Source organism: Serinus canaria, chromosome 1A (assembly GCF_022539315.1).
Source record: "Serinus canaria isolate serCan28SL12 chromosome 1A, serCan2020, whole genome shotgun sequence".
Taxonomy (NCBI): Eukaryota; Metazoa; Chordata; class Aves; order Passeriformes; family Fringillidae; genus Serinus; species Serinus canaria.
The window spans coordinates 56201403-56225479 of record NC_066314.1 but is presented as its reverse complement, the minus strand read 5'-3'; the positions used below and the strand labels follow the sequence as shown (position 1 = coordinate 56225479).

The window sequence follows — 24077 nt, the reverse complement described above, 5'->3', positions numbered from 1 at the left end:
AGAAAAAACCTGACAGATGAGGCAGCAGAGTATGAGTCTTCCTTCATAGGTGTGTCCTATCTTCATAGCAGTGCACAACAAACTCCGGGAACACCATTAGAGAACTCATCTGTCACCCTCTAAAACTCCAGGTCACTGTCAACACAAGACATAGAGACACGTACGCAAAGCCTGGCAGGAGGAGATAGCAGTGTTCCTTATGACCATCTCTGGGGCCCTGTCAACAGTCACTGTGTGGAGCTGCTGCGCACTGACAGCTGGATATCATGAGGGGAGTTGTTTTCTTCTGATACACAACGTGTCCTTCCCCCAAACCAAACACAAGCCTCAGTCTTCCAGTAGTTGAGCCGGCAGTTGCTGCCTTTCTAAACCAACCACCTGCCCCTGCAGAGAGCCTGGCCCACTGTTCATGGCAGCGTAGCTTGGCAGGACGGATGGAGGGTGGGAAAGGAATGGATGCATGGGAGCTCAGGAGGCAGATGCAGGCAATAAGGTCGAGAACTGCCTTTGTAAAGGGAGTTCCAAGGCTGCTTCCCAACCCTGCACAGGCCACGCTGGCTCTGCCCTGCTCAGTTCTCCCAGTGGATCCTGCTGGCGGACAGGCAATCCCTCTGCTCTCCTGCCCTTCCTTCCTTGCTTCTTCTGGCAAAAGGGAGGGATGGAGTGGAAGAGATTTTTATCAAGGCAGCAACAAACAGATAAGTCAGTCTAGCTCCATCCTCAGCGTTAGCATCAGCATTGCTGCCCTTACCTCTCCTTAAATTGAGGGGCAGCAGAAGCAGCACCTCCTGTGCCCGCCACTGGGCCCCAAAGGTCAATGGACAAGAGCATATGAAGAAGCAGTGAGGAAGGCTGTGGCTTTTAGGACCATTGGAAGTGGTCTCAAGTCAAGTTGTGCCAAGGGAGGTTAGAGCAGACATTACTCAGAATTTTTGCTCCCTGGAAGAGTTACCAGGCATTGGCACAGGCTGCCCAAGAAAGCAGTAGAGCCACTGTCCCTGGAGGTATTTAACAGATACATAGGTGTGGCACTTAGGATCTGGGTTAAGTGGTGGACTTGGCAGAGTGGGCTTTGGGGTAGGACCCAGGCACTCAAAGGTCTCTTCCAACCTAAAGGATTCCATCATTTCTCCTGCCTCCCTGAGCTCCATCTCCAAATCCCTACCCTCCCGGACAGAAAGGTTCAGGAAACGGGAAAAGCTTTAATCCAGCAGCTATAACCAAAGTGGCAGAGAACACAACAGAGCAACCAGGTGGCACACTCCCATTTGTCATTGCTCCTTGATCACTGTGCCTGAGTCACATACAGAGCTTCCCCTGTGGCCAGAAACAACTTGTCAGCCACACTGGGAGCCAACCAAATGTCAGAGCATGGAGCCACCACTCGGCACCAGGCACAGGGGGACAGAGGAGAGGCAGCCAAAACACAAATGATCAGCTCTGGATCCCCAGAAGGTTTCTCCTCCCACACAGAAATGCCACCCTGTGCTGCCAGTGCTACAGGCAGTCCAAGCCAGCCCACCCTACCATTTACAAACCCCTTTACATTCCCCAACCTCCACACACCACAGCTGGGTTAACGCTATAAATAAGTGTTTAAACTGTACAAGGCAAAAGGCACAGACTAGGTGGGACAGATCCAGTGCTGTAGAGAAGGCACAAAACTCACCAGTCCCTGCTTTCAAGATACTACAAAATTCCTTCTGCAGCTGGAAAATATACTTATGAAATCAAAATCTTAAAGGATGACACCAACTCTATGGTCTCACACCTCCTTCTCCTCCAGAAAAGGAACGATGACTGATGGAGTACAAACAGCAGTGGAAAAGGAAAGGGAAGAGAGCAACATCTTTTATGTAACCAGTAACCGATGCTAAGGTCACATAGATTCACAGTGAACAAACAAGTTAGTTAAAAAGTAATTTAAAAAAAAAAAAAAAGAGATAGCTAAACCACAGAGTTGCAATATTTTAAGCTTGAGACAGGAGAGAAAATGGCTTGGTTTGTTTTCTCCTTAGCTAAGAATTCTCAGTGCTCAGTCTGCGGCTGGGGCTGCCAGGATAACTGAGCTGATCCTTCCATAGAGCTGCATGCTCCCACCCCAAGCCCTAAGTACAGGATGCCCCCTTGCAAACACACTCTTTTAACCAAATACTTAACTCAACTCGTTCATTAGGGAGTACTCCTGCATATGCCAGGGACCTCTCAGAGGGACTTTGCCACGTTCAGGTGCCCCTCATTCTGTGACAGCTCCCCCTTGCTTCCATGATCAAGGGTGGCTGACCTTGCCTTGCATGAGACATGCTGGCACATTGATAAAATCCCTCCTTTATCAGAACAGCCCCTAAATTCAGGGTTTACTGCAGTTCCTCCTCAGCTGCCTGAAACAAATATTGCTCTGCAGTGTCCCAGGCCACTCTCCTCTCCCCAAATCCTTCCATGCATGGCAGCACCATGGATGGACTCATGACAACTCTTGTCCCAGCCCAGGGGCTCCACAAGCACTCTGGGCTACCTGATCCAGTGTATCACCACCCTTCCTTTCATTTTAACTAGCCACGTTTCAAGGTGTGCCCACTGTGCCTCCTGCCGTCTCTGCATTGAACAGAGGAGAGTCTCACTTGTGTCCTTTACCCACCCACCCACCTTCAGCCTTCACCACACCCTGAACACACAGCCCAGCCTGCTCTAGTCCCAGAAAAGTCAGCAGAGCTCTCCCAGCCTCTCCTCATGCACCGTGTGCTCCAGTCCCCTTCCCGCCTTAGTGGCTGTTGCCAGATTTGCTCCAGTACGGACACGCCTCCCTCATCCTGGGATTCCAGGACCAGCCCTGCAGGTGTGTCTCACCAGTGCTGAGTGGTGGGCAAGGAATTGCATTAGGGGTAGATGGATGACCCCCCATCATCCACTGCCTACAACCTCAGTGACATCTTCAATTTACCAGGGGTCTGCGGGAATCCCAGCAGCAAACAGGAGACGCTCCAGGAGGTTCCTGGAGCATGTGGAAGAGAACCGGCTGACAGAGGTGGCAGGCGAGCCCACCAGGGGAGGTGTCCCAGGGAATCTGCTGCTTGCAAACAGAGGAGCACTGGGGGGAGAGGAGGTTGCCAGAGGCCATCTTGGTAAAAGTGACCATGACACGATTCGATTTCAGTTCTCAGTGAAGGGAGGGAAGAAGGAGGAAAGGGGTCAGCAAAACCATTACCTTGGATGTGTGGAGAACAGGCTTTGCTCTGTTCAGACCACAGGTTGAGAGAATCCCTTGGGAGGCAGTCCTGAGGGGCCAGGGAGCCCAGGAAGGTGGAGGTTCCTCAGGAAGGAGGTCGTAGAGGTAGAAATGGAACCCATTGCAATGTGCCAGAAGCTGGTCCAGGGAAGGCTAGCCTTGATGAACAGCAAGCTTCCACTGGGACTCAGGGAAGAACAGAGAGTTTAGCAGCTCTGGAAGAAGGGTCAGGCAACTCAGGAAGACTACAAGGATGTCATGAAGCTAATCAGAGAGAAAACTAGAAAGGTAAAAGTCCAGCTAGAAGTCAGTCTGGCCACCAGCATAAAAGTTAAGAAAAAATGCTTTTCCAAATGCATTAATAACAAAAAGAGGCCAAGGAGATTCTCCATCCTTTATTGCATGCTGGGGTGGGAACATGACCTCCAGGGATGAGGGAGAGGCTGAGGTATTCAATGCCTTCTTGACCTCAGCCTTTAAGCGAAAGCCCAGTTACCCTCTGCATATCCAGCCCTCTGAGCCAGAAGACAGAAACAGGGAGCAGAACTAAGTCCCCGCACTGCAGGAGGAAGTTGTTGGTGAACTGCTGTGCTGCCCAGACATGCACAAGTCTAGGCAGATGCCATCCTTCTGCTGGGAGCTAGTGAAGCAGCCCACAAAGCTCCACTCTCCATTGTTTATCAGGAGTCCTGGTGAACTGGAGAGCTCCTGGGTGACTGGAGGATAGCCAATGTGACACCCCCCTATGAGAAGGCTAGGAAGGAACAACTGGGAAAACCAGAGGCCTGTCATACCTCAGATCCTGGGAAGTGTATGGAAGAGATTACCTGGAGTGCAATGACACCATGTGTGCTGCACCACTTGGGCATCAGGCCCAGCCAGCTCAAATTCAAGCAGGTCCTGCTTGACTGACCCAACCTCCTTCTATGAACACCCAATGGATGGCAAAAGGCTGTGGAAAGGCTATTGTGTACCCAGGCCTTCTAAAGCCTTTGATCACTGCTCCCACAGCACTCTCCTGGAGTGTCCTTGTCCTTGCAGCCCACAGATTTAACAGGCTCCAAGTTTGCTGGGAATAAAGCGCCTGGATGGCTGGGCCCAGAGAGTGGTGGTAGAATTAATCCAGTGGGCAGTGGGTCACTGGTGCTATGCCCCAAAGCCCAGTGTCAGAGCCAGTCCCGTTTCATACACTTGAGGTTGAACAAGATCTCGAGTGCCAGGGACTACCCCTGGGTCACAGCAACCCCCAGCAGCTCCAGGCTGGGGAAGAGTGGCTGGGAAGAGCCCAGCAGGAAAGGGCCGGGGCCTGCTGGTCCACAGTGCATGCCCAAGTGGGCAAGAAGGCCAATGGCTGCTGGGCAGGGTCAGCAATGGTGTGGTCAGCAGGACCTGGGCAGTGACTGTCCCCCCCTGCTGTGGGCACTGGGGAGGCCTCGCCCCAGGGGCTGTGTCCAGTTCTGGGCCTGGCACTGCAGGATGGACACTGAAGGGCTGGAGCGTGTCCAGAGGGGGGAACGGAGCAGGACAAGAGGCTGGAGCACAAGTCTGATGAGGAGCGGCTGAGGGAGCTGGGGCTGTTCAACCTGGAGGAAAAGGAGGCTCGGGGGAGCCCTAATGCTCTCCACACCTCCCTGACAGGAGGGTGCAGCCAGCTGGGGGTCAGGCTCTGCTCCCAGGGAACAAGGGACAGAATGAGATCAAATCAATAGAATGGTCTGGGTTGGAAGGAAAGCTAAAGATCATCTTGTTCCACCCCTCCTGCCATGGGCAGGGACACCTTCCACTATCCCAGGCTGCTCGGAGCCCCATCCAACCTGGTCTTGGACACTTCCAGGGACCCAAGGGCAGCCACAGCTGCTATGGGCAACCTGTGCCAGAGCCTCACCACCCTCACAGGGAAGAATTTCTCCCTCATATCAAACCTAAAGCTGCTCTCTGTCAGTGTGAAGCCATTCTCCCTTGACAAGGGTCTGCAGTGACAGGACCAGTCTCTCAGCAACTTTCCTTTAAGTTCCCTTCAGGCAGTGAAGGACTACGATCACATCACCCCAAAGCCTTCTCTTCTCCAGGCTGAACAATCCCAATTCCCTCAGCCTTTCCTCCCAGCAGAGCTGCTCCATCCCTCTGATCCCCTTGGTTTCCCAGCTCTGCACTGGCTCCAGCAGCTCCCTGTCCTTCCTGTGCTGGGCCCAGGGCTGGATGCAGCACTCTGTGCACCACGGTAGGTTCGGCTTGGATACGAGGAAAGCTTTCAGAGTGCTTAAGCACTGTGTGCCACAGGCTCCCCAGGGAAGTGGTGGAGTCAGCATCCCTGGAAGTGCAAGTGCTCCAAAAAATGAGTACACATGGCACTTTGGGGTACGGGCTTGTGGGTATGGTGATACTGAATTGAAGGCTGGACTCCCTGATCTTGGAGGTCTTTTCCAACCTTCATGTGCTTCTGAGTTTTTATTTTTGTCCCTGGGGACACTGCTTGGAGTCCTGCACCAAGTCCTTCTGCTGATGTGGACAGGTCGTCCTCTGGATTACCACACTGGGCTCAACATTCCAACGAAAAGGATGTAATCCTCCTCACAGCACTGCAGAAACAGGAAATGCTGAACCCCTTCAGGGTGTGACAATTGCTGCTGAGGTGTTGGTCTCCACAAGAACTACTTCAGCAGAGTAAGGATATTCATAATTTTTACTCCTCAAAGAACTGATTTTGTCTATTTGCTTTCCTGAGGTGTCCCAGACAAGTCATCCCACTGCTATGGAATCAGGAACTGCAGGAAGCATCATTTGACCTTTTCTCACTTCAGAAGTTTACAACATAGTGCATGCCATAGTGCATAGTGAGCCTGTGTGGCTCATTTCACAGTGAGCCACACAGGGATCTAAACATTTTTCGGCTTCCTAAAGCCAATTTCATATACTCTTCATGTATTTCCCCACATGTTAATGGTCTTTGCCAGCCAGGAAAATCTGGTCTGAGCCCCAGCAAGCTGTGACTTTTGGCACTGCCTGGTAGTGATTCACAAAATCAGAAATGTTACAGAGAGCAAGCCAAGGGTCCCTACAGCTGTTGAATCATCACAAGGGGCTGCTCAGGCTGGGGTTCACAGGAGAAGCCACTGGAGAACACCAAGACAGGACCAGCTGAGGGATGCTGGCGAATGGGTTCAGCCGTCCCTGCAGCAACAGGTCTCGTGAAGGACAGCAAGAGAGGCTGAAGTCAGGTTCTGCTGTAAATTTGAAACACAAAGGATCTGAGGCAGAAATGTCAGGACTATCAGGTATTAAAACCACAGAGCTGTCACACAGAACACCTGCTCGGGGGTCTAGAAACCAACTCTGGGGAAGGTCAAAGGCACTTGGTTTCCTTCAGCCTGGGGAACATCCCTGCAGCCAAGGGCCCCCAGGTCACACTGCACGCCTTGACAACTCTTCAGAGTCCTGTTTCATCTTTGCATAGGTGGCAGGGCAGAACTGGGAATAGAGCTGAGCCAGCAGAGCCTGGGAGGGGATCTCTAACTTGGTCTCGTGGCTCAGTTTGTTCCATATGTGCACTGCATAGGTGCTCTTAAGGAGTTCCTGAAGCTCCAAGGCAGTGACTGCCTCAAACAACTTCTTCCAGTTCTGCCAGGGAATAGGATAAACAACTTCTCGGGCAAGAGCACTCACACCTCTGCAGCTCATGCTCTTGATAGTCTCAAGGGAGCACCACTTCTTGAAGACACGAGTTAGGAGCCCTGGGCCCTGGTGCCCCCAGACCCAGCCATTGTAATTCTGCACAAAGTCCTGCATGCAAAGCTCCATGAACTTGTGCTTGGCCTTAAAGGACAGAAAGGCCCCATTCAGTTCATTGTCATCCTGAATGCCAAGGGCATTGGTGAGGTTCTGTAAGTTCTTAAGCACAATGAAGTCTGTATCCAGGTAGATGCCACCAAATTTCCACATGAGGACAATTCTGCAGGCATCAGAGAGGACAGGAAAAAAATGAGGTTCCCAGTGCCGCAAGGGCCATAAGTACCACCTTTTCAGAGGCGTTCCAGAAAAGAGCTCTGTCAAGTCCAGGGGCTGGATTTCCACGTTGGGGAAGCAGCTCAGCAAGGAGAAAGCCCAGTGTTTGGGCAAGGAGGCGTTCCCTTTGGCCAAGCCTTTCATGAGCACCACGACCCTTGACGTGGGGTGTGACCTGGCCGCAGACTCCACAGAGCACGAGAACAGGTAACTTGGGGAAGTTTGCTCCGAGGTCTCCACAAAAAACACGTTTCCTGTGGAAGGAGAGGGCCCACCAGCAGTGTCGAGGGGAGAAGGCACATAGTGAGCGCAGCCATTCTCAGCAGACAAGCTGTAGGTGGGGCCGTGGCTCTTTGGGTCCTCCTCAATGCCCCAGTACAACTTGATGTAGGCAAAGGATACGAACACAAAGATGAGGATAAACAGGGCACAGGGCTTGTGGCTCAGCACCACCCTGGTCAGCTTTAGGAGGCAGCTGGGCATCCTGAGCATTCTCTCTCTCCAGCCACAGCTTGGTCTCCAGAGACAGCCTGAAGGGAAGGAAAGGAAAAAAAACTGACAGACGAGGAATCAGAGTATGCGTCTTCCTTTGCAAGTGTGTGTGTCCTACCTTCATAGCAGTGCACAACAATCTCTGGGAACACCATTAGAGAGAGAACTCATCTATCACCCTTTAGAACTTGCAATCATTTTGAGCGTGAGACACATATGCAAAAAATTCCTGGAGGAGGACACCAAACAAGCCTCAAACAGTACAGAGAACTCTGCTGGCACAGTCGTGTTTGTCATTTTTCACTTCATCAGTGTGCCTGGGTCACATGTGGAACTTCTCATATGCCCAGAAAATGGCTTCTTAGAGGCACTGGGTGGTATCCTAATGCAAGGCACCAGGCACAGGGGGACAGAGGAGAGGCAGCCAATACACAAATGATCAGCTCTGGATTCCCAGAAAGTTTCTCCTCCCACACAGAAATGCCACCCTGTGCTGCCAGTGCTACAGGCAGTCCAAGCCAGCCCACCCTGCCATTTACAGACCCCTTATATTCCCCACCCTCCACACACCACAGCTGGGTTAACACTATAAATAACTTTTTAAACTGTAGAAGGCAAAGAGGCACAGACTAGGTGGGACAGATCCAGTGCTGTAGAGAAGGCACAAAACTCACCTGTCCCTGCTTTCAAGATACCACAGAATTCCCTGCTCAGGTGAAAGGATTTTTAAGAAATTAATGTCTGTAAGGATGATTACAACTCTGTGGTCAGACACTTGCTTTTTATGAAAAGGAACATGGAGGGGAAAAAATGGAAGGATGTGACATCATTCATCCATAATGAGTAGCTGATACAAAGGTCACAAAGATGCACCATGAACAAACAAGTTAGTTAAAAAGTAATATTAAGAAAAGGTGAAAATTGAAACCTCACTGTTTCTACACTTTGAGCTTTAGACTGGTGGGAAAATGGCTTGTTTTGTTTTCTCCTCCTTGGCTAAAATTTCTGAGCTCTTAGGCCGCTGCTGGGGCTGCCAGGATAACTGAGCTGATCCTTCCATAGAGCTGCATGCTCCCACCCCAAGCCCTAAGTACAGGATGCCCCCTTGCAAACACACTCTTTTAACCAAATACTTAACTCAACTCGTTCATTAGGGAGTACTCCTGCATATGCCAGGGACCTCTCAGAGGGACTTTGCCACGTTCAGGTGCCCCTCATTCTGTGACAGCTCCCCCTTGCTTCCATGATCAAGGGTGGCTGACCTTGCCTTGCATGAGACATGCTGGCACATTGATAAAATCCCTCCTTTATCAGAACAGCCCCTAAATTCAGGGTTTACTGCAGTTCCTCCTCAGCTGCCTGAAACAAATATTGCTCTGCAGTGTCCCAGGCCACTCTCCTCTCCCCAAATCCTTCCATGCATGGCAGCACCATGGATGGACTCATGACAACTCTTGTCCCAGCCCAGGGGCTCCACAAGCACTCTGGGCTACCTGATCCAGTGTATCACCACCCTTCCTTTCATTTTAACTAGCCACGCTTCAAGGTGTGCCCACTGTGCCTCCTGCCGTCTCTGCATTGAACAGAGGAGAGTCTCACTTGTGTCCTTTACCCACCTTCAGCCTTCACCACACCCTGAACACACAGCCCAGCCTGCTCTAGTCCCAGAAAAGTCGGCAGAGCTCTCCCAGCCTCTCCTCATGCACCGTGTACTCCAGTCCCCTTCCCGCCTTAGTGGCTGTTGCCAGATTTGCTCCAGTACGGACACGCCTCCCTCATCCTGGGATTCCAGGACCAGCCCTGCAGGTGTGTCTCACCAGTGCTGAGTGGTGGGCAAGGATCACCCCCCATGACCTTGCAGGCCATGCTCTACAGGCTATCAGGACATCTCCTGGCTCCTGGTCAGGTTGCTGGTCCAGGGGCCCTTTTCTGCCTAGGTTCTTTCCATCAAAATGCTGCCTATAATCTTCATGGCCTTGCTTATTAAATTTAAAGCCAAGTTAACCAATACAGGATTTTGAAATATGCAAACAAAAATGTGTCCAAAAAAACCCTGCAAAATGCAAAGAGACACTTCACTGCACAATGTAAACCCTAATATAAAAAAAATCATCCAGGATTCCTTGTTTGAAGCACAAAAGTGATAAAACAAAGGAAACAGAGACACGGCTGCCACCACAGATTATCTTGTAACTTCGCCATGCAAAGACTGCCGCCAGTCTGCTGGTGATGGATCTGCACATGCTCATGCCTCCTTTTAGTCCACCCTGCCCTGAGGAAAGTGATTTCTTGCCCTACATGACTAACAGTGCTTCACTGATATTTCCTTGAGAGGAAAATCACAGACAGCAAAAAAAAGAAACAATCCAAACTAGATGATAATTGAATGACTGATGGTACAACATGCATTGTGCATGAAGCTAGCTTACATGAAGCCAAAAAAGCATCCTGCATTCCTGTAATTCTTAACTTTTCAAATTGTAACACCAGATATTCAGAAGTCCCTGCAACCTGGCAAATCATTCCTAATAAGAAAAAAAACTTCATTACTGAGTGATGTTCTTTAAAACATCATATGATCTACATGACACTTGAAATAGACAAATTCCTCTATAACAAATGGAAGAAATGAACTGTAAACATTCTTTAAGGGCATGCATTTGTGATGTCAGAGAACAAAATGTTGCATTCTCACTTTGCACTGAAAGCAATTAGGATTATTTTTACATAATTACGTTAGAACTGTGTAATTCTCAGAGTATGAGTTCTGCAGTTCTCAAAACCTCCAGACCTAAATCTTACTATACCAAGTAAAAAACAAAGTGTTTTAGCCAGAGGTGATCAGATGATTACAGGAAAATACAGTTGTCCATAGTGCAGAAGTGCAAGTGTTGTTTCAAAAACAGAATATAAATGGAGAATCTCAATAAGGACTTCACTATTGTTTCCCTTCTAGGATTTAATTGATACAGCTTATACCTAGGTAATTAGGAGATTTAGCCTATGAAGCTGGATAGGCCTGCAAATTAACAGAAAATTACAGGAAAGAGGGTGCAAAGAGATGATCTAACTAGTAGCAAATATATGTGTATCTACAGTTACATAACATACTATTAACTAAAATGGATTTGCAGCATAATTCTTTGTTGTACATGCAGAGAAATCGGTTAGAGATGGTTTTTCATCTTGGGCAAGATGCTCTGGTTGATCCCAACATTTTCAAGCAATAGCTGGGCCCTCTCGTGGCCAAGTCAACTGTCATTCCTGCAGTTCTGGGCACTAAAAATATCCTTCTGGACTTAGAGAGAGTATTGCTGGGGTAGCAAAGCAGGGAGTGGCAGCTCTTGCAGCAAGGGACCCAGCACTGGAGGAGTCTAGCCTGGGGCTGGCTGGAAGACCTGGTAGAGATCTGCCAGAATATGTTATGAACATCCAGTCTTCATAGGCTAAATGAAAGTACACTGTGGTATAGCTTCACTTCTTTCTTTATTTTATTACTGCTTGTTCTTGTGTATTTTTATCGAGACTTTAACTACTTTATGGCATTATACTATAAAAGCTACGTTTAAATGTACATCCAGCACAAACACAACAACACAGCTTTGATTAGCCTTGGAAAAACTGTTTGTGCCAGCCCCTGTTGTCTTCAGGGGAATGAAACAAATACCCTTGTGATTAGTAATGTCCTTTCAAGCAAATGTGTTGACATAGGAACTGCAAAACACCTGAGAGGGTGTTTGTAAATTTACTACAAATTTGGTAGCAAAAGACAGAGAGGAGGGGGAAAGGTCCAGCAAACCTTTGCATACCTGGGTAGCTGCTAAGAGTCTGGAACAATAAATATCATCCATCATGAGCAGCCTGATACAAGTATTTTGGGGACCCACCAGGAAAGAGCTGGAGATTTCAATTTTCTCCAGATTTTCATTACTAATGAGAGTAGAAGAGGGGAGATTTGACAATAACAGCATTCAGTAGGTAACTAATCAGGCTGCTAGGCATGAAAACAGAGTGATGCCAAACAGGGATGCATCCACCAGCAAATTCCCCTAGTATTTAGGGGAATTCGTTTTTAGCATTTTACTGACAGCTTTAGAGCTCCTCCTCCTGAACCCAGAGAGGATGGCAGACCAAGCACGTGTGAATGTTTGAGGTAAGAGGAGAGCAAATCTTGTAAATGTAGTATATTAGACCAATAAAATACTGCAGCTGAAGGCAGAGGACATTTAAGGCACCTGTCTCTTAACTGCATCTTCTGTATTTATCATGACTTCACCTTTCCAGAATGAACCCTGCAATATCAATTCACTTAGAGTGGGTTTAGAACTATGTTTTCTCCTGAAATAAAAGAAAGAAGTGTACACACCCTCTAGTATAGCTATAATGAAGTGCTGGATGGACACTCTGTGGGATAAGATACCATAAAAGCAAGCCAGAGCAAAGAGTCAGAGAATGAGATTAGCAACCTTCTACAAAAAAAAACCAAAACAACCAGACTGTGGGAAGAAGTGATATGGCAGTTGTGATAGCTGCTGATTCCCAGATAGATCACTGTACACAAAGAAGCCACAGATATGATGGCATCTCACTGAAGCTGTCCAGAAAAACTATCTACCGGCTCTCTTATTTGCAACAGAGAGTATCAATGATGTACCTAAGCTAAGGCCACAAACAGAAAATCAGATAGCCAGACAGGCAACATTATTACATTTCATCAGCCTCCCTGAATACAATAAGCAGTAGCCTGAGATGAAGGGAAAATGGTCAGTACTGCTGTTACACTTAGACAATCAGAAATTGGTAGGATCAGGTTTGTTAAGCAGGACCTGCCTCTGATGAATGTGTGCGGGCTGGGCATGGCCCCTGGGTGGTCACGCTCAGTATGATCTGTTCCACAGCCTTCCTTGGTATCGAGGTCAGGCTCATGGGCTTGTGGCTCTCCAGATCCTCCTTTCAGCCTTCTTGTAGATGGGTGTCACATTGGCTAACCTTCAGTCTTCTGTGACTTTCCCAGTTGACCAGGGCTGCCAGTAAATGATGGAGAGCAGCTCCATGAGCTTCTCCACCAGCTCCCTCAGTCCCCTTGAGTGGATCCCACCTGGCCTTACAGATTGTGCAATTTTAAGTGGAACAGCAGGTCACTGTTTCCTCCTGGATTACAGGGGCGTTATCCTGTCCCTATCTCCCAGGTCAGGGGGCTGATAATCAGGGCTGACACCCTGATAATAATGGTCTTCCAGTTAAAGACTGAAGCAAAGAAAACATCAAGTACCTCAGCTTTTTCCTCATCCTTGGTGGATGGAGAGTCACATGTAATAAGGATGGAGAGTCTCCTTGGCTCTCTGTTATTAATGTATTTGGATTAAAAAAAAAAAAAAAAGTGCTATCTCTTGTGGCATATGCCAAATTAAATTCTAGCTGGGCCTTTGGCCTTTCTGACTTTCTCCCTGCATAATGACACCCTTGTAAGCTTCCTGAATCGATTGTCCCTTCTTCCAAGCTGGTAAATATATTTTTTACCTCCTGAGTTAAATCAAAATCTCCCTGTTCATCCAGGCCAGTTTTCTTCCCTGCTGGCTTGTTTTATGGCACATTGGGCTGTCCTGTTCCTGTGCCTTTCAGATGTTGTTCTTGGAGAATGTCCAGTGTCCCTCCAGGACTGCCTCAACCCTGAGCAGGACGAAGTCTGGAAATCCAGGGTAGAAGTTTTGTGACTCCACTCCATACTTCTTCAAGAATTGAAAACTCTCATTTCAAGACTACTATGCCCAAGACAGACTCCAACCACCACACCTCCCATCAGCCCTTCTCTGTTCACAAACAGCAGGCCCCAGCATCCCCAAGTTCCTCTTACCTGTAGCCAGATGCAGAAATTAATTCTGGGCTGTTTCAAGGTGATCTCAGAACTCCTTTCCAATCTCATTCCCTACTGACCTTCTGCCCCTCTAGCAGGCTTCACGTTCCTTCTGCAACTGGAAAAAATATTAATAATATTGGTAGCTTTACTATATTTGGAAATTGCTTTCAAACAGTGTTTTCTATAGTCTCATGGTGTTGCCATATTTAACTTGCCAGACTTCATGTCCCCACTTCATTTTCCCTCTAGTGATAGGTGGCGTTTTGAAGAGTGCTTTATACTTCTCATACCTCTGTCAGCATATTACAGGATTCTTTTTGGCTTCATCATAATACACAAATTTAAACGTCAAGATCTCAGCTTGTGCTGTAATAGCAAGGTGCAGCTGAGTGACTTCCTTCTACAGCTCTCTCTTCTGGACTCTGCCTGTTCATCTGATTTCCAGGAATGGTTATAAAGCAAAAACCAGAGACCATGAGCCAAGTGAACAAGGGAATGGTCACAATCACTTGAGAGAGATAACCCTGAAGTATCTATGAAAGACTAAAGGGGTGATGTTCATAAATGGCATATCCAAACAGAGCGTGGGGAGAGCTTTGCTTCCCCTCTTCTCTCCTGCTGAGGTCACACCAGCCCTATGAAGAACTCAGTCCCCAGCATGTATCACATTAAGACAGGTAACAGCACTTTCCCACAAGAATCTACTTTGCACTGTGGCCTTCCAAGACTGCACATTTTGGGAGGAGGGACATAAAACAAAGAGGAGAATAAAAAGGGGGAAAAGAGCCCTATGGAGCACTGCTCCTTACTGTATGTCCTGGCACAGGAGAGCTCTCAGGCAGCACAGAGAAAATAATCATTCTTCAGTCACTTCCCAGGAAACCAGATCCAGAATTACCTTATTGATCCTTCCATGCTCCTCTTCTGCTGCACTGGCCAGTTCTGCATCTCCAGTCCCACCCCTGGCTTCCCCCTTGAGGTACAGCACCTGTATACCAGCTAACCTTCATGAGCCCAAGGACAGCAGACGTGGCATGAAATAAGCTATATAAACACACAGTTTCACTGAAGGGCATCATCATCAGTGTGGCAACGCTTTTCTCAGAAGTGCCTGGCTCTTAATAAAGTTAAAACCCCAGAAATATTTCACAAGGAATATATTCTTTGAAGAAAAAGATTAAAAAGTTGACTGAAAGTTGCAGAACATTTTAGTGTCTCCTCTGCTTTAATCCCTGTTTTGTCTTTTGGTAAAAGTTTGCATAATTTAAAAGAAATAAAATCAATACAATTCAACAGTAAAAACAGAAATTCTGTCAGACAAACCAGAAATGTGCATAATGTATTAGAGAACTATATTATGCCTCCTAAAGAAAGATATGGGTCAGCTTAATAACAGAATTTTCCATTTCGGATTGATTGCTCTTCAGATGAAAACAAGACAAACACTCTCTGCTGAAAATTTTTTTTTTCTCTCTCATTTTCTTTTCCCCTCTATTGAACAAAAGCCTTATTGTTCTATGACTTTTCCAAGACACCTTCAGCCTCTCAGACTGGCCACTTTGGAATGTTTCTACACTACCTGACACATCACCTGGCCAGCAACCCAGGGAGCAGCCACCTCCTGGTCAGCTGCCCTTCCCTCCAGACCCTTTGCTTTCCTTGCGACTCTGAAAGGGTAACACACACTTTCTGTCCATACAGCTGCAGGAAACAGCAAGACCCCACCATCCTGTCCCTAACAGCTTCCACCCTTTCTTAAAAATGTTCAAGCAGAGGCAGAGTGTGCTGCTCTGACCAGCTGTGGTTTTGGTGTGCAATGGGCTGGGTTTGTCTAGTTTGGAGCTCGTTGGAACCAGCTGGAATCATGGCCCCTTTCCACACAGTGAGCCCTGCAGCCCCTGGCTGAATGTTGGATTACCAGCTGGTGAGCTGCTCTTCACTACCTAGTGCAAACAAAACTGGTTAAAAAAGAAATTAGGTGGTGAGGGCTACTGACTTCCTGACTACTCAGTATATATTATTATATACTGATTATTACTATATTTATTTATTTCCCTTCCCCTTGTGGTAACATAGATTTCCAAGAATTACCCAGCCAATTCTTTAGAAAGTCTTTAAAGAAGGAAGATGAATGATTCCAAGTGCCATGACATCATTTACCAACTTGAATGCAAAGGACTTGCCAACAATTTATTGATGGCTTCCCATCCCATATTTTATCATTTGCTTAAACCTGTCAAGAGCTTATCCCAGGCAGCTCTTTAGCATGTACCAAAGGGCTCTCTACCAGTTAAACAGGAAGATAGGGACAGCCCAGCACTGCCACACACCTATGAAGACTTCCCAGAAAGCAAAGCTTTGTGTTCCAACTAAACCAGCCTAAGGAGAATTTGCCAATGAAGGGGAGATTACCACAGTAATCTGAGGCAGAAAACTTTGCCTACAAAATAAATATGAAGCTTTCCTGAGCATTTGGTTTCCACAGAACAGCTTGACTGAAGCACAGCTGTGAGGGAGAGTAGTTAAGAGCACTGCCTATCCTTCAGCCCTTCTTCCTCACAAACAGCAAGGAAATAGCAATGATCTGGTTTGGTTTTTTTAAAAGACTCTCCACAGCTTAACAGGAAATATAGAAGTATCTCAGGCAGTAAATAGGTGCAGCTGGTTCCAACAGCTGTTTCAGCAAAAGCGGTAAAAGCAGCAGGGAAACCACAGGGTCCTCCAGGGCACTGCAAACACCCCTGAACCCAGAGAAAAACTCCATTTCTTCCCATCATGTCTGACGAAGCTTCATCAGAAGCTACCCAATAGCTGATGGTGATGCACCCCTAAGGTTCCCCTCTGCAGTTTCAGTGGAGGAAATAAAGCAAGAGGAAAGACCTCCAGCCCAGGAATGACTGCCACGCCAGTGCAAACACGCAGCTGTGTTTGCCTGAAATTCACTCTTGTTTTTTACCTTAGCAGTGCTTTGTGACTGCCTAAAAAGTAAAGCAAACATTAATAAATTTCCTGGTCCTGTCAGAAAGAGGCGTTTTAGGACTTAGCTGGGACAACACAGAGACGACTTGGGAACAAAGAGGTATCAGAGCAGCCAGAGACAAGAGCCAGGTCCTCCCTCAGTGAAACCAGGCTGTGTTTCCCACGGGGCCAGGGACTGACCTGTTGAGTGCTTTTCCTGTGGCACACAGAGCAAGGAATAAACTTGTTTATTTTTCTATAGTCCTTTTCGTGTGGCACTTGCTGTGCAGGACTGTGTGCCACATCCCAGCAGCAATCCCAACAGGCACAAAGCACTCACTCTCACTCTGCCAGAGTCCCATCCTGTTCCAGCCCTAATTGTGGGTTACCCACAGCTGCAGCAATGTGCTGTTGGCTCAGCAAGGCACAGAACATCCACCCCAGAATTTCCAGAGGCAGATAGGGCTGCAACCCACTCCAGGTGATATAAAGCAAGTTTAGAGCATTTCAACACAGGTCAGGTGAAACACTGGGTTTAAATGCTTTGTTAAATATGGTCCTTGATATTGAGTCCAGGATATTTTCCCAGATTAACATTAGAAAAGATCCAGAGTAATTTTGCTGCTGCTTCATGGAGAAGGTCAAATCCATTATTCCACTCCTACCTGCCAACAGGTTTCGCCCTTGCTTTTGTTTTTCCCAGAAGGCCAAGATTTTTTTATTTTTTAAGCTTTTCCTTTAAAAGCCAATGAAAACACTAAATCACAAGAAAATAAACAAAATCTTAAAAGCTCAAACTAGAATCAAATCACAATTGTCAAGGCAGACTTTTAAATAACATTTGGTACACCAAAATTAAACATGCTAATCTTGGATCTAGAGCTAAAGCAATTTAGAAATAACCAGTGGGCATAAACCCCAACAAATACATTTGGTGTTAAGGCACCCTTAAGTGAAATTAAATAAAAAAAAAAAAAGGCTGCTGAAAGTTTACATAAACCAGCTCCCAGTTACTGTGTTTCAGAGCAGCTAGAGACAGGCATTTTCTTCCTTTTGAGCACAACCGAAAATTCAAGATTGCAAAGCTTTCATCAAGAACAAATTAGAAAAAGCCCTCCTAGAACTATGCAGTGCACAAATTGTCAAAGTAAACCATGTGGGTTCTTTCCTTCCAAAGACCACAGACAAAACTGCCCTACACTGCACCTTCTGCTTCTACCCCCTTCCTCTTTCCAGTCCAACATGTTTGCCACGAGCAGAAACTCTGAATTGCTGCCCCAGCTGTGGAAAGCTGTGGTCCAGGCTGTTCTCTAGGAATACTTGGAACGAGGCAGTGTGCAGCAGAGAGATGGGCTCAGGACTCATGCTTGGATCTGTCCTTCTCTGCTCCTGTCCCAGTGCTGCAGACTGCCTCAGAGTAGCTGCAGGTCAGCTTGTGAGAACCTATTGCCACAATCACAGCCTAAGGGGGAATCACGGGGCCTTTCCCAAGGCTGCACCATGCGCTGTTCTGACAGTCAGATGCCCTGACTTTTTACACAGCCAGCAGCTAAGATGTAGTTTCCGGCTCATTGAGGAATACCCAAACATATGGAACATGGAATGCCAATATTGATAGCCTGATACCAACATATATGGAACGCCAAGAGCTAATGCAATTGGTTCTGCTCACTTCTGCACACCCCAAAGGAATATCCCCTTTGCACTTAGCTCAAACAGGGCATATCAGGATCACTGGTGACCCCCCTAAATGCATGCTTTAAAAATTCCATACTGTTTGCGCTCCACGTGGCACTTACACAGAGAGTTCACCTGCCTGATCAAGAGCAGAGGTTTCTAACACTGAAATTGTGACTGTCCGCTCAAATATACACAGGGCTAAACTACTGGAGGGAACAGCTGGAGCTGTACCAGGGCAGGGTTAGGGTGGATTTTGGGAAAAAGTTCTTCACTCAGAGGGTGCTGGGGCACTGAACAGTCTGCTCAGGGATTTGGTCACAGCACAAGCCTGAGAGAGTTCAAGGAGCATTTGGACAATGCTCTCAGCCCAGGGTGGGATTGTTGGGATGTCCAGTCCAGGGCCAGGGGTTGGACTCAATGATCCTTGTGGGCTCCTTCCAACTCAGCTTATTCTGTGATTCTACTCAGAGGGCTGGCAGGGAAGTGTCATTTCTGCCCTGCAGCTTTCCCAAAACCCTCCAGGGAGCTGTGCAGGTATGAGCTGCCCCCCTCCCTGGGGCCAGGCCACCAAGATGTGGGGCAGCAGGACCCTCTGGTGACATCTGCTCCTCACTATTCAGGGATACCTGGGATTACCCAAAAAGCCCCAGGAAGATTAATTTCCTTAACTTTACAAAATGCTGTTGCTAGTCTTAAGACCACTTGTTGAAATGCAAGATTCTGCATGTCCTTGCAAGGATCTCATATGATCTTGACTGTTTCTTAAGTGATGGTTCATAAGCACAAAAAAACCCGCCATGACTTGATGCCTTCCTCAGACTTCTGTGCCTATTTCATGAATGGAGAGGTAAGATTTACTTGCACCAGACAGACACAACAACAAAACAGCAAAGGCCCAGCAGCAGGTATTGCATAGCCAGCCAGCCCTCCCATGTTCTGCATGCCTGTGATGTGGGTTACAGGTCCCACATCACAGGCATGCAGAACACAGCATGCCTGTGATGTGGGACCTGTAACCTGCCTCCCAGCTCAAAAAGGCCTGCAGCAACCTGAAGCCCACCCCTTATTTTCTTTTTTCTGAACCTTCATCCACTCCCTTCAGAATGGGCTGTGGCCCCCTCACTTCCTCATGGCAGTTGCGTAATTCCCCAACACTGTTCTGCTGAACACCTTCCTCCCCACGCTTCCACAGCCCTTGAGCCCAGCACAGGAGACAGTGGGGAACAGCAGCTATTGAAGGATGGCTTCAGGAATCAGAGGTGACCACTAACCCACACACTCTGAGCTCTAAGGCAGGACAGAAGATGGAATTGCACAACAGGGCAGAAAGCTCTGGTATCTTACTTTCCACCCAAAGAACACAGGAGAATAATTCTCAGCACCCTGTCAAGAAAAGTTTCCCAACACCTTTTTTTGTAGACGATTTTTTGGGTCTTCTTTAACTGAAAGGAGCAGCTTTGTACCTCACAGCTTTTAGTTTTCAGAAAGCAACTACATAAACCCCTCATCAATACTTAAAATTAAAGGGATGGCAGAATCTGGCTGTGTAAAGCTGCTGGAAAGGGCAAAGAGACAAAAGGACAGATGCGAGCAGTGGGCGAGCTGGGAAACTGATACAGCTCCATGCCACCAAGAGCTTCAAAACAGTAGTTTCCTGTTACTGTGTTTCTGTAGGAAGCCATGCAGGCTCTTGTGAGCTGGGGTATAAAATTTAAGACTAAACACTGTCTTAACCCTCACAGCTCAAGAGACTACAGGCACATGGCTGGAAAATGAGCTGCCCTTTGGTGGCACATCTGAGGAGACGGTACGAACACAGAAGCCGGAACTCCACCTGATCAGGAAGTGAGAAAATTCTGTTAATTCACAGTATCACCATTAACTGCAAGGAAAGATGGTCTAACAGCAGACTACACATGGATTTTGGGGACCTCTGTTTATTTTGCTGCTCTGGAACAGATTTCTTACAGACCAAGGAGCGGGTCACTTAGAACTGAAGCAGGAAGTGTCACCTCTGATTTGAAATTATACTGAAGTCAACGTCTACATTTCGTTCAAGATCTCAGGGGTTGTTTTTTTGTCTCACAACTTACCTCCTTTGAGTATTGAGGAAGTACTTTCTTATCTGACAGCACAATTGCAAGGCTGAACTTATTAAAGATTGGGAGACATTAACCTTGCATAGACAGGAGGTGCTATGCAATTGTACAAAAAAGAGTGTGAACATTTTCCTTTCTAGAAGAAAAATCTAAATAAACATGACTTAATCCTTCTCTGACAGGGGAGTGGTTGGTTCACAATGCCATAATCTGAAATTTCTCTAGACCTCATTTAAACTGTTGGGTGGAGTTCCCAACCCCAGTTTAAGATTAATAATTAAAGTCAGTGAACACAGGAAAAAATTAGTTACAAGAAGTGAGTTGGTAGGGTATCACCTATTTCCCAGTGAAAACACCACTCAAAAGAAGATCTGTGAATCAGTTCTGGAACCTGAACAACCCAGCAACTTGAGGTGTTTTAGTGTTAATTTGATCAGGAGTAAAACACACCCCAGTGATGAGAGCAGAGAAAGGACCACAAATCCAGAAGACAGAGTCCAAGTTTTTGACAAACCTGAATAATAGCACAGCTATGTGATTTATTGGGGGGCTGCCAGTGGAGACAAGAGGGGTGACCCAGTCTCTCCTGCCATCACATACTGTAACTTGGTCCAAACCACCAGGGCACTGACAGCAAGGCACATCCAGTACATGGGTACCCTGCTCCTCTGGTCTCACCTCTACACAGGGAACAGGCACCCCCTCATGGTTCCTCATGGTGACTGTGACTGGCACAAAGGCTTCTCTCTATACTAGAGACCAAATGAAATGAAAGCGAGATGGAAGAATTACTCATAAGCACCTTGTGCCAAAATATCTGCTGATGACAAAGCCAAGGTAGGGCTGATTGCTGCTAAAGGAAGTGGCCCCACTCCCTCCCTCCTCAGGCTCTTCCTTGGTGCTCCTCTGAACCTGCTGTGAGCAGCCTTGCAAAAGCTAAAGCAACAAAGGCTGCTTCTGCTGAATGTTTGAATGCTCTTCCTTGTGGCACAACAGAAATATTGGTACAAAAAGATTCTCTGGCAGGCATCCAGGAGGCTGCATCCTCCTGGTATCACTGAACTTCAGTGCATGGTAACTTGGCACAATGATGCCCCTGAACAGGAAAAACTTCATTAGAGCCACATTAAAAAAAAAAAAAAATTCATTAGAGCCATAGAGCTTGGGTGGAGAGAGCAAATGCCTCGAGAGTCAGTAGAAATCCCATAGGAAGGAAACCTTGGGGCACAGGGAGAGCTGCTCCCTGAACTGCACACCCAAAGCTAAACCTGGCAGGCAGACTGCTTCTCACTCAACTCCACACACTCCTGCCCTCAAGGGTAATGGCCATTTGTGTCTTGCCAAACAGGGCACATGAACAAGAGAAGGGCATTCACATGTGCCTCACCAGTCAGTGTTTCCTCCTACAGAGCCACAGACTCGAGATGCTGCTGGGATTGCCACAAAACCCGAACACAGGGGTATTTGAGTTTCTTGAGATTTCCTCCTCTGGCTTCCGTTGCAACAAACACCGTGGATAACAGTGCAAAACCACCGGTTTCTTCAGAGTTAAGAAACACCCAGTCTATTCTGAGAAACCTCTCATGCATTACAAGGCAACATGTTCATTTAACCAGGATGGTTCATTTTTAGCCAAAGCTTCTAAACTTGTCTTCTTTCAGCAGCATTAATAGTTTTAGGTTACTACAGTTACAAGAGTTCTGTATACATATTTTTTATGCCTCTTTAGTAAGTGCTCTCTTCTCCCTCTCCTACAGTACTATTGTGAATCTCCATCTTTCTTCCTCAGACCTTACCCCTATCCAGACTCCGACGTTTTCCAGAGCACGTCGGTAGCACGGCAGCCAACTGCACCCTCCCCGCTCACCAGTTCTGATGTCTTTCCACCCTCTCAGCCAACCCAGACCTCTTAGTCACCGCTGGCAGAGCGGAATTCCGCTTTTCTTCCTCTCGATTGACCCCTTCCTCTTCGTCCTCCCAGACCTTCCAGCGTCCCACCAGTGCTCCTGGGGCAGGATGGAGCCCTTGCAGCCTGCGGCACAGGCGGGCACGGCGTGCGAACTGCCGCCCTCGCTCCCCCCTTCGCCACTGCCCCCGACAGCGCTGCCCGCGCCACACGAACCTCACAGAGGTGTGGGAAACCCGAGAGGGGCTGCCCTCCACACCCCAGGGCCGAAACGCCGCCGTCCCTCCGGGAGGAAGCGCTGAGAGCTGCCCCGCAGAGCCCCGGCGGCCGCACGGAGCCGGCCCGGCGCTGCCGGGGTCCCAATGCCCCTCCGGCAGCGCGGCCGCTCCGATCCGCGCCTCCCCCGTGCAAAACCGCCCCTTTGGGACGGGACACGAGGGACGAGCCGCCTAGCTCCGGGCTCACCTCGCCGAGAGCGCGGCTCCGTCCCGCAGCCCCGCCGCCAGCGCCGCCCCCGCCGCCGGACGGGACCGAGATGTCCCTCCCGGGGCCGCCCCTCACCTCGGGTTAGGTCAGGTCAGGTCAGGGAGACCCCACGGGAGGGACCCGACCCCTCCCCGAGTACCGGAGTGGCGGCGGCGCCCCGCGGAAGGGCTCCACCCCTGGCGCTGCCGCTTTCGGCCGGGGGCTCTGGGACTTTTAATTCCCACTGGACTACTTAAAATTGTCCTAAGGATTTTTTTCCCCCCCACCTTCTGTCTCTCCTTTCTCACTTCCAGGAGTTTATGCTCTACCCCGCAGCCGGGTAACCCGAGCCGTCCCAGCGCAGTTGTACCTGTGTTGTCTCGCTCGAGTGGCGATGCGTGCCAGGGTGACCCACCCTGGCAAGAGACATCCTGACATCAGGAGCCGCTAATTACGGACTGGAGGAAGAGAAGCAGGGGAAGGCGGAAACTTCCCACACCTGTTGACGCCAAGGGAGATCATCGACAAAGAAGGCGCGAGTCACTAAAGATGGGAAACTGAAAATTGTAGTTAAAAAAAAAAAAAAAAAAAAAAGCTTAGCCGGTACCTGAGCTGCTGACGTGTTGCAAAGCAAGTTTCAAACGTACCCTCAAGCAGGAGGAACTTTTCTGTTTAATCCCTGGCAATGATTGCTTAACAAGTTCTTAATGAGCGTGAACAAAGAAGGGAAACTTGGGCTTTCATTTAGCAGAGTACAGTTGACTGCTAGGCTGCTGTAGGGTGGAGTAAATTGCATTGGAAGGTCACGAGATTTTGTGAAGCAGGTTAGGTGATGTAATCATGAATGGTTTAGACAGAGATATTCCTACCTGGAGCAAGCGTTGAACACGCGTTCTTTAGAGATGCCTTCCAGCCCCGTGTTTGATTCCCACGATATTTACGTGTTACTAAGGTGTTACAAATGTTGTACCTATGACAAACCTTTCCACCACAGAAATACTCACATTGCTGCATACAAAACCGCTTTCTCCGCAATCAAGTAATCTGAAATTGCATCTTCCCACCAATAATGCATTTTTTCTTTTATCAGAACAGGTATTAATAAAATTTTAAGTTAAAAGAGATTTCAAGACATTTTTGTGCAGCTGAGCAGAATTTAAATTAATGAGAGAGTTGCTGCTACTGAAGGTGTCAGTGCTCACCCTCCTTGGAGCATCCTGCTTGGATGCCATTCCTTGCCTGGTCCCTGGGTGAGAGCAGCCCTCGGATGCAGAGGGAGGCAGGATGGGGTTTGTGAAGCCCATGGGAGCATTCAGGAGCCGGCAGTCGGATCGTGGGGGGCTCATAGGGCAAGCACAGTATCTGCAGCACGGCCACACGCAGACACCCCGT

The 24077-nt window shown here is 48.1% G+C and overlaps 1 protein-coding gene across 14 annotated transcripts in view; it reads right to left on the bottom strand.

The window, feature by feature from the left end:
* Positions 1 to 23792, bottom strand: part of A4GALT (alpha 1,4-galactosyltransferase (P blood group)) — a 34315-nt gene extending 10523 nt beyond the window's left edge. For 2 of the 14 annotated variants that reach the window (XM_018918589.3, XM_050982029.1), the window contains exons 1-2: positions 22437 to 22606; positions 13575 to 13692 (exon numbers count right to left, since the gene is read on the bottom strand). In XM_018918589.3, the coding sequence (XP_018774134.1) occupies positions 13575 to 13643 (69 nt within the window). In that variant the 5' untranslated portion in view covers positions 13644 to 13692; positions 22437 to 22606. Of the gene's footprint in view, positions 1 to 164; positions 280 to 1669; positions 6620 to 7403; positions 7759 to 13574; positions 13693 to 22436; positions 22607 to 22685; positions 22823 to 23055 lie in introns of those variants that run through there. The other 12 variants (XM_050982083.1, XM_050982046.1, XM_050982068.1 and 9 more) reach the window with 9 other exon arrangements.
* Positions 23793 to 24077: the final 285 nt, after the last annotated feature.